At 43.9% G+C, this 14,375-nt stretch overlaps 1 protein-coding gene across 1 annotated transcript in view; it reads right to left on the bottom strand.

The window, feature by feature from the left end:
* ALPK2 (alpha kinase 2) overlaps positions 1 to 10,560 on the bottom strand; it is a 124,685-nt gene extending 114,125 nt beyond the window's left edge. Inside the window, exon 1 of the mRNA XM_033957855.1 lies at positions 9,907 to 10,560. Coding sequence (XP_033813746.1) covers positions 9,907 to 10,560 — 654 coding nt within the window. The remainder of the gene's footprint in view (positions 1 to 9,906) is intronic.
* Between the last annotated feature and the right edge of the window lie 3,815 nt (positions 10,561 to 14,375).

Below are 14,375 nucleotides of genomic sequence, written 5' to 3'. Positions count from 1 at the left end.
TCCTTACATGGGTCATTCCTGCGCACTAAGGCCTTATTTTCTGCAAGGGTAAAATGGCAGCTTTTTCTATTTATTTGTTTTTATTTTTTTTAATTAATGGCCTTGTGCTCATTTTCCCATTCATGCATGAGCCTCATATGCTAATTAGTTAACATGACAATATAACTACGTTAACCCATTAGCACAGAGTCCCCAACGCAGACCCAGTGCTAAAAATTAAAATCTATTTTTTTAGCGTGTGCAACGCACCCTCTGATTACAAAATTACTGTGATACAGCTGAGCACACGGTAAAACCTTTTTTGCTTCAGTAAACACGCATTAGTACTTAACCGAAGCATAAAAAAGGACCACATAGGTTGTAAGTCCACTGGTGACAGGGAAATACCTATTGTTCCTGAATGTAACTTGCCTTCAGCTACTACTGAAAAGGTGTGAGCTAGAGCAGTGTTTTTCAACCTTTTTACACCCGTGGACCGGCAGAAATAAAAGAATTATTTTGTGGACCGGCAAACTACTAGGACTAAAATTTAAAAACCCCGTTTCCGCCCCATCTCCGCGAGCTTGGTCACCTCAGTAACTATAGAAAAATAGACAAATATAGTGCAAAATATAGACAACAGATATAAATTCTCAAAACTGACATGTTTTGATCACTAAATTGAAAATAAAATCATTTTTCCTACCTTTGCTGTCTGGTGATTTCATGAGTCTCTGGTTGCGTTTCCTTCTGTCTGTGTATCCTTTCTTTCTGCATTCAGGCCCAAGAATTGTCCCTTTCTATTCCCTCCCTCTTTCCTTCCTATGTCCTTAATGCCCCCAGTGCCTTCTTCCCATGTCTTTAGTGCCCCCAATGCCTCCTTCCCATGTCCTTAGTGCCCCTTCCTGTCTTTAGTGCCCCCAGTGCTTCCTTCCCATGTCTTTAGTGCCCCAGTGCCTCCTTCTCATGTCTTTAGTGCCCCCAGTGCCTCCTTCCCATGTCCTTAGTGCCCCTTCCTGTCTTTAGTGCCCCCAGTGCATCCTTCCCATGTCTTTAGTGCCCCCAGTGCCTCCTTCCTATGTCCCTCTCACTGCCTTCCACACTTTGTCCCACCCCTACCCCCGAAGCCAGCCTGACTGCCTGTCTACCTCTCTCCCTCCCTCCCTGGCCACAGCCAGCCTCCCTGCCGCACAAAAAAAAAAGCCTCCCTCCTTCCTTTCCCTGAGTCGGCTGCTATCTTACCGCCCTGCTGCTGCTACTACTAAAGTCGACTCGAAGTCTTCTTTCCGACATCAATTCTGACGTCAGAGAGGATGTTCTGGGCCAGTCAGGCAGCGATTGGCTGGCCCAGAAGACTTCCTGTTGGCTTTAGCAGCAGCAACAGGGCGGTAAGATAGCAGCAGACCGGGGGAAAGGAAGGAGGGAGGCTTTTTTTTTTTTTTTTTTTGTGCGACAGGTAGGGACAGGAAATGATCGCCTGTCCCGTTGTCCACGAGCACAGCTTCAGGACGCTGTCCCGAAGCTGTGTGTGTGGACAACGGGACAGGAGGTCTGAAAACGGGACCTATGGTCACCATAATCTTGCAGGCCCTGCGCGGACCAGCAGAAATTTCCTGCGGACCACCACTGGTCCGCAGACCGGCAGTTGAAGAACAGTGAGCTAGAGAATGACACGGGGATAAATTTTTCCCCGTCCCCGCAGGAACTCAATTTCCCCATCCCGTCCCTGCGAGTTTTGTTGCTGTCCCTGCCCCATTACTATAAGCTCTGCCTTAACCACACAATCTTTGAATACTTATGATTTTAAAGTGTTTGAGGCTTGTGCAGATGAGGACAGAGCTTGCAGGAATGGGGCAGGGACCGGAAAATAACTCGCCGGGATGGGAAAATGAGTTCCCACAGGGACGGGAAAAATTTGTCCCCATACCATTCTCTAAAATTCGTCCTCATGTCATGATCTAAATTGAACGATAGAGATAATCCATCAATTTAGTGGAATCAATCATGGAAGGCAACACCAACAGAATGTCATCAAGATATGGAGAAGCAGTCAACCCTAATGTATATATAAGAATATACAATTGAATGGAGGAAGACATAAGTGGCCTGATTCTATAAACCAGGAGTCTCAAAGTCCCTCCTTGAGGGCCGCAATCCAGTCGGGTTTTCAGGAGTTCCCCAATGAATATGCATGAGATCTATGTGCATGCACTGCTTTCAATGCATATTCATTGGGGAAATCCTGAAAACCCAACTGGATTGTGGCCCTCAAGGAGGGACTTTGAGATCCCTGTTCTATAAACGGTGCTTAGGTTAGGTACCGCTAAGTGCCCTAATCGTGGACATCTAGCAATGCCTGACTAAAATCCACGTGCAACTAAATTGTTTTTTAATTGGTTAAATGGCGTGGTAATTGACTATGCCATTAAAAACCAACCGACCCCCCCTCCCCTTTTTACAAAAAAACGCATGAGAGGTTTTCAGCGCTGGCCAGCATGCTGAATACTCTGCGCTGCTCCGACACTCTCAGGAACTCTATTACGGTCGGAGCAGCGCAGAGCATTCAGCGTGCTGGCCGGCACTAAAAACCTCTTGCACATTTTTGTAAAAGGGTGGGGGGTGGATTTTAAATTACTAATTAAGGTTGCATGCAGATATCTACATGGCGCCTATCAACACTTATGTTGAGGTGCCCTCTGACACCTAATGACGCCTACCTGAAAAGTAGGCATGGTTAAGGGTGGAGAAAAGGTATGGTAAGCTTTGACATTGCTAGGAGTGCCCAGTGACACCTATGAAGGTGGTTTACTTTGGAGCATTGGGGAAAAAAAGCAAGTTAGATTCAAACAGTTTTATTGATGCAAACATCATCAAACACAACATTAAAGCACATCAATAATGCATCAATTTTATAATATAACTAGCTGATAACCCGGCGTTGCCCGGATATTTATTTATCCCAAAATGTCCAACCCCCTACATGTCCCACCCCCCTATGTCCCACATGTCCCACCCCCCACGTTACCCCCCCACATGTCCCATATGCCCCACCCCCATGTCCCAACCCCCTACCCTCCACATGTCCCAAAGGAATGTCCCTCTCTATGGGGCTGAACTTAGACTTAAACGGCATCGGGAGTGTCGGTATTCATCTCTGCGAGCCCGAAAACTATGGGTTGGACATTAATATCTGTCGCTTTTGATAATTTTAACATATCACCCCCTTCCCACCCCCACAGTATTTTACCCCGTCCCACCTGCACAATATTTTTCCCCAGATAGTAAGTCATATGTGTACCAAGTTTGGTTGAAATCTCTCCATGCGTTTCAGAGTTATGCTGAGTATTCATGTGTGAGCCTGAAAACACTATGGGGTAGATACTAAAATCTGTCATTTTCAATCATTTTTACATATCCCCCCCTTCCCACCCCCACAGTGTTTGTCCTCAGATAGTAAGTAATGTGTATGTCAAGTTTGGTTGAAATCTGTCCATGCATTGAAGAGTTATGCTGGAACATACATACATACACACACACACATATATTCAAATTATAATGTGAAATATTTGACAAAATGAATACAATACAACTAACGCAAAACTTGATTATAAACAACAATTTTAGTTTCACCTCCAGGAGCAAGAACATATAAATTCTTGGGTGAACCCACCCTTGAGCAAGCAACATAGAGTTGTGGGCCGCGAGACCCCCAGAACATATCACCCCAGGTAGTGAGGGATCTGCATAGCAAGTTTCATTCAAATCGGTCAAGCCGTTTGTGAATTACTGTGAGAATGGCAGCTTTTTACATTTTTTCCATTGATATGAATGGGTGAAATCTGATTTTCAGTTTGTAACTCCGCCCACGTGTGCAGGTGGGCCGCGAGACCCCCAGAACATATCACCCCAGGTAGTGAGGGATCTGCATACCAAGTTTCGTCCAAATTGGTCACAGTGAGAATGGCAGCTTTTTACATTTTTTCCATTGACATGAATGGGTGAAATCTGATTTTCTGTTTGTAGCTCCGCCCACGTGTGCAGGGGGGTTGCGAGACCCCAAGAACATATCACCCCAGGTAGTGAGGGATCTGCATACCAAGTTTCGTTCAAATTGGTCAAGACGTTTTTGATTTACTGTGAGAATGGCAGCTTTTTACATTTTTTCCATTGACATGAATGGGTGAAATGTGATTTTCTGTTTGTAGCTCCACCCACGTGTGCAGGAGGGCCGCGAGACCCCCAGAACATATCATCCCAGGTAGTGAGGGATCTGTATACCAAGTTTCGTTCAAATCGGTCAAGCCGTTTGTGAATTACTGTGAGAATGGCAGCTTTTTACATTTTTTCCATTGACATGAATGGGTGAAATCCGATTTTCTGTTTGTAGCTCCGCCCACGTGTGTAGGTGGGCTGCGAGACCCCCAGAACATATCACCCCAGGTAGTGAGGGATCAGCATACCAAGTTTCGTTCAAATCGATCAAGCCGCTTTTGAATTACTGTGAGAATGGCAGCTTTTTACATTTTTCCCATTGACTTGAATGGGTGAAATCTGAAGTTCTGTTTGTAGCTTCGCCCACGTGTGCAGGTGGGCCGCGAGACCCCCAGAACATATCACCCCAGGTAGTTGGAATTACTGTGAGAATGGCAGCTTTTTACATTTTTTCCATTGACATGAATGGGTGAAATCCGATTTTCTGTTTGTAGCTCCGCCCACGTGTGCAGGGGGGTTGCGACACCCCAAGAACATATCACCCCAGGTAGTGAGGGATCTGCATACCAAGTTTCGTTCAAATTGGTCAAGACGTTTTTGATTTACTGTGAGAATGGCAGCTTTTTACATTTTTTCCATTGACATGAATGGGTGAAATGTGATTTTCTGTTTGTGGCTCCGCCCACGTGTGCAGGAGGGCCGCGAGACCCCCAGAACATATCACCCCAGGTAGTGAGGGATCTGTATACCAAGTTTCGTTCAAATCGGTCAAGCCGTTTGTGAATTACTGTGAGAATGGCAGCTTTTTACATTTTTCCCATTGACTTGAATGGGTGAAATCTGAAGTTCTGTTTGTAGCTCCGCCCACGTGTGCAGTTGGGCCACGAGACCCCCAGAACATATCATCCCGGGTAGTGAGGGATCCGCATACCAAGTTTCGTTCAAATCGGGCAAGCCGGTTTTGCGGAGGCAGTTTTTACATTTTTTCCATTGACATGAATGGGTGATATCTGATTTTCTGTTTGTAGCTCCGCCCACGTGTGCAGGTTGGCCGCGATACCCCCAGAACATATCACCCCAGGTAGTGAGGGATCTGCATACCAAGTTTCGTTCAAATCGGGCAAGCCGTTTTTGCGTTGGCAGCTGTTTTACATTTTTTCCATTGACATGAATGGGTGAAATCTGATTTTATGTTTGTAGCTCCGCCAACATGTGCAGGTGGGCCGTGAGACCCCCAGAACATATCACCCCAGGTAGTGAGGGATCCGCATACCAAGTTTCGTTCAAATCGGGCAAGCCGGTTATGCGGAGGCAGTTTTTACATTTTTTCCATTGACATGAATGGGTGAAATCTGATTTTATGTTTGTAGCTCCGCCCACGTGTGCAGGTGGGCCGCGAGACCCCCAGAACATATCATCCCGGGTAGTGAGGGATCTGCATACCAAGTTTCGTTCAAATCGGTCAAGCCGTTTTTGCGTGATCGCGGCACATACATACATACATCCGATTTTATATATATAGATATACATGATAAAAGACTAATTCCAATTTCAATAAACCCCCATTTTATCTATATGTGTTTGAACCCGCACCGTCCCTCTGCACACCCACCCCTCCCCACCCAATAGAACCTTCTACCCAATGATACTCTCTTCATTTAACTAAATATAAACCCCAATTAAGAGATCCAACTTAAAATGGCACTATGGCCCTTAGGATGTAAATCTTGCAAATATGAATCCCAGATTTGTATAAATAACATCTTTCGCTTTCTTTTAATTCCAGCATTTCTAGCTTCCCAAATGGCCAACTGATGTAATTGGTTCCGCCAATGCCAAAACCTCGGAGGATCAGGGATCGTCCAATATTGAAGTGTACATTTTCTAGCCAAGAGACTCATTTTCTTACACAACGCCCTATTTCCTTTAGGTAAATGGCCAAAAGCTTCTGGCAAATCCAAAATAAAGAAAGAAGGAGAACAGCGCAAAGGTCTTCCAATTATTTTTGACATGTAATTTATTGTTCGCTTCCAAAAGTGTTGAATTATGGGGCAAAACCAAAAGCAAGTTAAAGAACGCAATCTCCATCGAGGGCTATACACATAGTCCAGTGAATTTCCGGGTTTTTCGTATTGCAGGAAAAAGAGCTTACGACAAAACTGGAAACTCGCGGGACTAAGGGCTCCTTTTACGAAGTCACATTAGGCATTTTTATCACCGGCCATGGTGGTATTAGCTCCAGTGCTCCTAGGAATTCTATGAGCATCGGAGCTAACACTGCTGTGGCCGGCAATAAAAAGCCTAACGCGGCTTTGTAAAATGGGGGTATGTGTATAGCCCTCGATGGAGATTACATTAACTTGCGTTTTTACCAGACTTTCAAAAACCATCCTCATATGCTCACTTAAGCACCACTAGGACGCCTAGCGATTGATTGACAACCTCACAGACTGGTGCCTATAAGTTAGGTGTGGTTAGGTGCCGTTTATAGAATCAGGCCCAACATCTTTTGCACCTACACCATTTCAGCATAATACAAGCTCTGCACAGGACACTATTCACCACCATGTTCCAGTGTGACTACAGCCACCCACTTCAACCTTTACTGCAACAAAAGGACACCACGCAGAATTCAACTGTTCGCCTTCCCCTCGCCAAAACACTGCCTTCTCAGAAGATCCCTCGAAAGTACTTTCGCATTCCAAGCAGCCAAGTTGAACCCATGGCTGGCCCAGATGATACTCGAGGCCCCTAATTACCTTGCCTTCAGAAAACTACTAAAAACTTACCTATTCAACAATCACGACCCCTATTTAATCCCTTCACCTCACATAACCCCGGCCCCACCCCCAACCCCTTCCTCCCACACCTGATTCCCCCTTGACCCTCTCTCCTCTTCCCTTGTCTAGTCCGATCTAATCCACAATTTTCAGTTAAACTGTTATACATCTTCCTTTCATTGCAGACTACTGTAAATTGTGGTAACTTCATTGCTGTCTGTTGTAAATTGTAAATTGTTGTAATTTACTGTAAATCTACAGGTAATTTGTTTGTAAATCTGCTTGTAACATGTTGTAAATAAGCTTGTCAATGCAGACCATTTGTTAATTGTTGTAAACCGCCTAGAACTCGATGGGTATGGCAGTATATAAGAATAAAGTTATTATTATTATTATTATTACTCCAAGGCCCTCTTTTACAAAGGTGTGCTAAGCGTTTTAGCGCGGATTTAGCGCTTGTTAAATCAATGTGTATGCTAACCGCTAATGCATCCATAGGATAACATGCATGCATTAGCATTTAGCGTGTGTTTAGCGCACGCTAATATTTACCGAGCGCTAAAAAGCATAGTGCACCTTTGTAAAAGAGGGGGCAAGTTTAAGAGAGCTCTTGCTGGCAGTCATTTTCATGAATTTTAAATTCAATTTATTGTAAAATGGCTAAAATAACCCCAGTCTTGAAATATTTATTTTTATTCAATTTTCTATACTGTTCTCCCAGGGGAGCTTAGAATGGTTTACATGAATTTATTCAGGTACTCAAGCATTTTTCCCTGTCTGTCTCCAAGAGCTCACAATCTATCTAATGTACCTGAGGCAATGGGTGGATTAAGTGACTTGCCCAGGTTCAGCATGGGTTTCTACCCACAACCTCAAGGTGCTGAGGCGGTAGCTTTAACCACTGTGCCACTCTAGAAATCAAAATGTAGTGAAAGTGAGCCAGGCCTAGGACAATGAAGCCATTGTGACATCACTGATGAGGTTGGCTCTTAGAGGAGATTGAGAGGGGACATGATCGAAACATTCAATCAAAGAATAACTTATAAAATAGCTTTACTTGTATTTAAAACAATAACTACTAATGAACCACAGTTTATTAACCGTCTTCTAATTCCACTTACTTCAAATCGTTCTCTTCGGTCTAATACACAAGAATTATTAATGGTCCCATCTTTAAAAATAATAGGAACCAGACGCCATGATATCTTCTCAGTTAAGGCACCACTTATCTGGAATACCCTTCCTTTGTACATTAGAAACATTAAAGATCTTAATTTATTTAAAACCAATTTAAAAACATTCCTCTTCAAAGCTTCATTTAGCCTCTAAAATTTTCTCCCTTTTCATGATCATTTAAAACTTCTGTATTTAAAACCCAACCCTAGTGTTTTATCCCTCCCCTACCAACGTTCTTTTTTCTTTTTTTAAGATATAAAATATTGTAACTTTTTCCCTTACGTTTTTACCAAAGTATTCCAGTACTGTCCATAATGTCTGTATTGTCAGTTTAATATTCCCCTGTTTACTTATTTAATGTAGTAATGTTAATTTAATTTTAATGTTTTATCCCAATTATATATTTATGTAATTCGCTTAGAAATATTAAGCGAATCATCAAATTTAAATAAAACTTGAAACTTGAAACTTGATTCAAGGTACTGAAGGGGGTAGACTTAGTAGATAAGGGCAGGTTGTTCACCCTCTCCAAGGTAGGGAGAACGAGAGGGCACTCTCTAAAGTTGAAAGGGGATAGATTCCGTACAAACGTAAGGAAGTTCTTCTTCACCCAGAGAGTGGTAGAAAGCTGGAACACTCTTCTGGAGGCTGTTATAGGGGAAAACACCCTCGAGGGATTCAAGACAAAGTTAGACAAGAACGGGTGCTGGTAGGGCTAGTCTCGGTTAGGGTGCTGGTCTTTGACCAGAGGGCCGCCGCGTGAACAGACTGCTGGGCATGATGGACCACTGGTCTGACCCAGCAGTGGCAATTCACATGTTCTTATGTATTGATGGAATGAGGCACTATGATATCACGTCACAATATCAGCTCTGTTTATCAGAGGCTGAATCTTTTCACACTATTTATTCAATTTTCATTACTGTTCTCCCAGGGGAGCTCAGAATGGTTTACATTAATTTATTCAGGTATTCAAGTATTTTTCCCAGGCTCATGATGTATCTAATGTATCTGGGACAATGGGGGGATTAAGTGACTTGCCCAGGGTTACAGGGAACAGCATGGGTTTGAACCCACAAACTTAGGGTGCTGAAGCTGTAGCTTTAATCACTGTGCCACACTCTCCCCCTGTCTGTTTAATATAATTCTTTGTAAATATTCAGCAGCATGCATGCATTTTTAAATGGCACGAATGTACCAACCTGACTGAGAATTACCACTTAGTACATCAAAGGAAACCATGATGAAGCATCGTGCTATGATCTTTCTTCAGTAAAATATGAAAACCCCCAAAACAGAAGAAAAATATGCTAACACTGTTGTGAAAACACATGTGAAAAAAACAGATGGTTTCCTCTCAATTACCTACCCAATTATAAGCATAAACATTATGAAAAGAACATTTTCGAAATGTGCCTTTTTTACTTGGAAGATTTCTTTAACTTACTGTACCTAAAACGTTTCTTGGATAAATATCAGATGTCTTTGTACAGCTGCCCTGAACCCTGTCAATCTCCACTGCTATTGTCAATCCTTTTCTATAATTAGGATGACATACTGTTTATCTGAAGCTTTTCCAAAGTGATATTCCTCCACAGCAGTAGCTGTCACTCAATACCCAGTACATGGCATCTTAGGAATTATTTGTGCACGGAGCTGATAATTTACTAAATACATTGTAGAATCTTTGGTATAACTTTACAAAAGGGTTAGGGGGAAAGGTTTCTTTGCTCAGAAAACAAAAGTCTGTCTTGCTTACCCTAGATGCAATGCTTTCATTTGACTCCTGGTTTTGCTCAGAAAGACTGCTAACCAATTTCTCTTCAGAGTTACAGCTTATATCCGATTTCATGGGAAGAAAACCAGAACAGCTCTGGGAGCTTTCTGTTTCTTCTTCATGGCAGGTGGACAAGACATAGCTTTCTCCAGCAGGCAGTGTGCTAGTTTCAGTGCCATCAGCTCTTGATTTAAATAAATCTTCCAAGTGGCTGTAATTTAATGTGCTTTCACAAGACCCTTTGGAATCGGTCAGGTTAAGGACAGTCCTTTTTATGCGTTCGTTCTCATACTCACTGATGGCGAGGCATTTTACATCTGCAAAATGTCTCTTAATTCCATGCAAGTCTTGTTCCCTTTTGTTTGAAAGGTCTGGCCTTTCTGTCATTGTAGCTGGGTGATGTCTTATTGTGGAGTCATCCAAACTCTGAGCAGAGTCAGATTCCTTAATTGAACCGACAGTGTATTCGGAAATGAGAAAATAAATATTGCCTCCAAGTTTGGAGTCCTCTGTGTCCTCCTCTTCTGTCCCAGGACAAGCATTCTGAATAGCTACAGAAGCTCTGGGTAGTTTGCACTTTGCCCTGGCTTTCGTTGTGGAAACTTCATTGTAGTGTTGCCCATTGGTGAGAACCATCTCTGCTTGTATGACTGATTGACTGTGTGGATAGGTCCCCTCCTACGACTACCTCTGTGAACCTTGAGTGATTATCACCATAGCCAATGGTGGCATCCTTTGCCACAGTGTCATCTGACATCCGAGATTGGAAAGCTGTTTCACCATGGAAGCGGTCACACCCACTGAGGGATCCTGACTCAGTTCCATGTCACCAGGCTGATTACTCTCTAGGGAAAGTATAACCTCATCCCCCTCGCAGTGTGCTTAGCCAGGTGCCCGTTAGGGTAATGCATCTGAACATCAGAACATTCCACACTGTCAAGGTCACGTCCTAAAAGCTCAGCAGCTGTGATCAAGTTTTTTTTGCTCGGTGAGGTTCAACGTGACGGTTACATTTTTCAGCTGTATCCATCATAGAGTAAACTAGATTTTCCTTGAAGGCATTTTGTTCAGTAATTTAAATGTCACTGCATTGACTGAACAAATCAATTTCCTCGTTGCTCAAACTTGTAAGAGTGGGTGTCTTGAACTAGCTATGATGTCAATTTTTGACTTGGCTTAGGATACGTTTCTCCATCCAGTCACCCATCCATAATGAAGCCATTTGCCATTATTGGCATATATAGTAGCTTTGGTAAGTATTTTTCTTGAACTTATTTATGATGAAACCCCTCCTGGGAATGGGTTTCTGACAGAGCTTGGAAGGGAGTATTTGTGAAGGATGGGTTTGAGGCCAGCAGTTGTTTGTTTGTGTTAAAGCCGAAAGGGGGTTTCTATCTGCCACTTATCTGACTGAAGGAGAATTATATCCAATTTAAGAAAGTTATATGGTTGAGTGTTCAGAGGGGGGTGGGTAATTCCATATGCAAATCATGCACTGGGGGATGAACACTTAGACATTTGCGTGAAATGTTATGCATATCTAATGGATGCGAATAAAGCTTGTGGGCTCAAATGAATGTGGAGGTGTGAGCTGAGCAGAGCTGAGTCAAAATAACAGAAGTAGATATCTACTTCCCACAAGTTCAGAAGGGAGAAGACATGGTGGGGATAACAGAACGAGTATGCTGAATGAGAGTCTAGAATCTGTGAGCTTATATTGTATAGAGTCATATATGTGCATTATACTCATTGGGGAGATAGCTCTCTAGATGGGAAATTCTGTCACTGGCTGACACAGAGCTCTTTTTTTTTAGAGCTGATATGCTGTGTACCAGCAGAGATATACCACTAGGGGCACTTTTGAAATGAACCAGCAGCTTTTGGGAGCAGAGAGCTCAAGGCAGAAGACCAACAGCCCTTGGGAGCTGAGTTCAAGGCAAGAGGCTTTTGAGAGCAGCTCAGGGCAGAAGAAAAGGGCCTGTGGAGGCACTATTGGTGCCTGAGGGCTTAGAAGAGCAGAGGCAGACCTCTAGAGGAGCTCTGATACTGGTAGTCACCATGCCTTGTTGGGGGCTGGTAGCCAGGACCCCAGCAGAGAACTACCCCAGAGGTTCATCTCATAGGAGAGGAAGGCTACCGGAGTGTGGATCAGTACTTATAGCCCAACATAGGTGCCAGGCCACTGGTATGTGATTGGCATCAATGATCCAACAAGGGAAAGTCTCCCTTGAGACTAGTGGAGGTGGAGTGCTCTTGAGAGGGCCAGGACCCTCAGAGCTAAGGAATAACCACCACGAGGCTGCCACAGTGGCAGGCCCACCAGCCAGAAAGGACAGCACCCACCTATTCCTAAGAGCTTCCATGGATTGGGGGAGAACTTGGGGACTGGGCGAGGGTGGATTGGAAAGGGAAGAGGGTAAACAGCCATGCTCACCTAGTGATTAAGCTAAGAAGTTGGGAGGAGCCTACAACTACATTGTTGACAGTCAGAACTTAAAGAGACTCAAAGATTTTGGAAATGCTGGATTTGAACTGAGAGTTAATGGTTCAAGAGACTATAAACAAAGGATTTGAATATCTGAATAGTATATAAACATTGTTGAATTAACTCCACTAGCATTGGTTTAAGTGTGGAAGTATTGTAATTGTTAAAAACTATTCCTGACAATTTGTTTTACGATTAAAACTATGCAGGGCTGGATTAAAGGGTAGGCCCAGAAAGCACGTGCCTAGGGTCTGAAATTGTCAGGGGTCCCAGGGTGGGCGTTAGGGGGAGCACACAGGGCAGCTTCCCTGGGCCCAACAGATCCAGGGGGCCCCTCGGTCTGAACTTCTTTGTTAAACTCCTAAATTGTCCTTTTCAGAGGGACCCCGACACAGCAGCTGTTCTCACAAACTGCCGGTGGCTGCCCTGAAGCTTTCCCTCTGCCGCGATCTGCCCTGTCGTAAACAGGAAGTTCGGCAGAGGGAAAACTTCGGGGAAACCACTGGCAGCTTGTGAGAACAGCTGCCATATTGGGGCCCCTCTGAAAAGGACAATTTTGGCTGTGGGGGAAAAGCGATCTCTTGACCTTGCCTCCTACCCCTTTTTGTTCAGCTTTCCCTCTCCTGCTGGCCGGAACTCCTCATTTTTCCCCTTCTCGGCTGTATTGGCAGGCAGGGCCGGCATTAGGGGGGGGAGCAAGGAGAGCAGCTGCCCTGGGCCCTTGCCTTCTGTGTTGGGCCGCGATGATCGTCTGCTTTCTCCCTGCTGCCCCAACGCGACAGGCCCACAAGCCTTCCTACCCTCCCCCCCACCCCCACCCCCGACATCAATTCTGATATCGGAGAGGAAATTCCGGTCCAGAACTTCCTCTCTGACATCAGAATTAACATCGGGCAGGAAGGCTTGTGTTACCGTTGCATCGGGGAAGCAGGGAGAAATCAATGGCAGTGGCTTGGCAAAATCATCAGCAGCAGCAGTGGTGGCTATGGGGGGCGGGGCAGAGAGAGAGAAAGAAAGAAAGAAAGAAAGGGGAGGGGGCAGGAAGAAAGAAAGCCTAAAAGAAAGAAAGGGGTAGGGAGAGAGAGAAAGAAAGGGAGGCAGGGGAAGAGAGAAAGAAAGAAAGGGAGGGGGCAGGGAGAGAGAGAAAGAAAGAAAAAAAGAAAGGGGAGGCAACAGAGAGAGAGGAAGAAAAAGTTTAAAATTAGAGGAGGGAATGGAGTGTGTTTGATGGCAGGGAGCAGGCAGAGAGAGAGGAAGAAAAAGTTGGACTCATGGAGGGACACAGAGAGATGTTGGTTGGGATGAGGTCTGGAGGAGAGGAAGCATGCAGGAGGAAGAAAGAAAGGATGCACAGACAGAAAGAAGTGCAACCAGAGACTCATGAAATCATCAGACAACAAAGGTAGGAAAAATGATTTTAGTTTCAGTAGTGATCAAAATGTGTCAGTTTCTTCAAATTTACATCTGCTATATTTATATTTTGCAGAGTATTAGGGGGTTATGTGTCATTGTTTCTGTGGTGTTTCACTGCATGCAGTTCAATTTAACCTTTATCTACATATTTCTATTTTTAGTTTGTGATTACTTATTCCATACTGGGTGAGGGTGTATCTGTGTTCTGTGTGTATGAAAGACGTGGTTTTCTGTTAGCGTTTACTAGCCTTGTTTGGCGAAATGCATTAGGTATGGTTTTTGGGAGCACCTTGAATAAACTTGATTTGAATCTCCTTATTGTCTGCCGATCTTTTGTTTTATGTTGGATTCTTTGGTGGACTGCTTGGCTTGTTGTTTCGTTACAAGTTAACATACATGGAGTGGAATGTACTAGAGGAGTTATAGATTTGGTTGTTTATACATACATATGGGTTATAGTTGGTCGACATAGAGTGAGGCAGTTGAGAGGCATTGTAAACTTGGTTATTAATATAGACTTATATTTCGGATAGTATTACTGCTTTACAATATA

The sequence above is a fragment of the Geotrypetes seraphini genome, chromosome 1 (assembly GCF_902459505.1).
Source record: "Geotrypetes seraphini chromosome 1, aGeoSer1.1, whole genome shotgun sequence".
NCBI lineage: Eukaryota > Metazoa > Chordata > Amphibia > Gymnophiona > Dermophiidae > Geotrypetes > Geotrypetes seraphini.
This window is presented reverse-complemented; position numbering and strand designations above follow the sequence as displayed.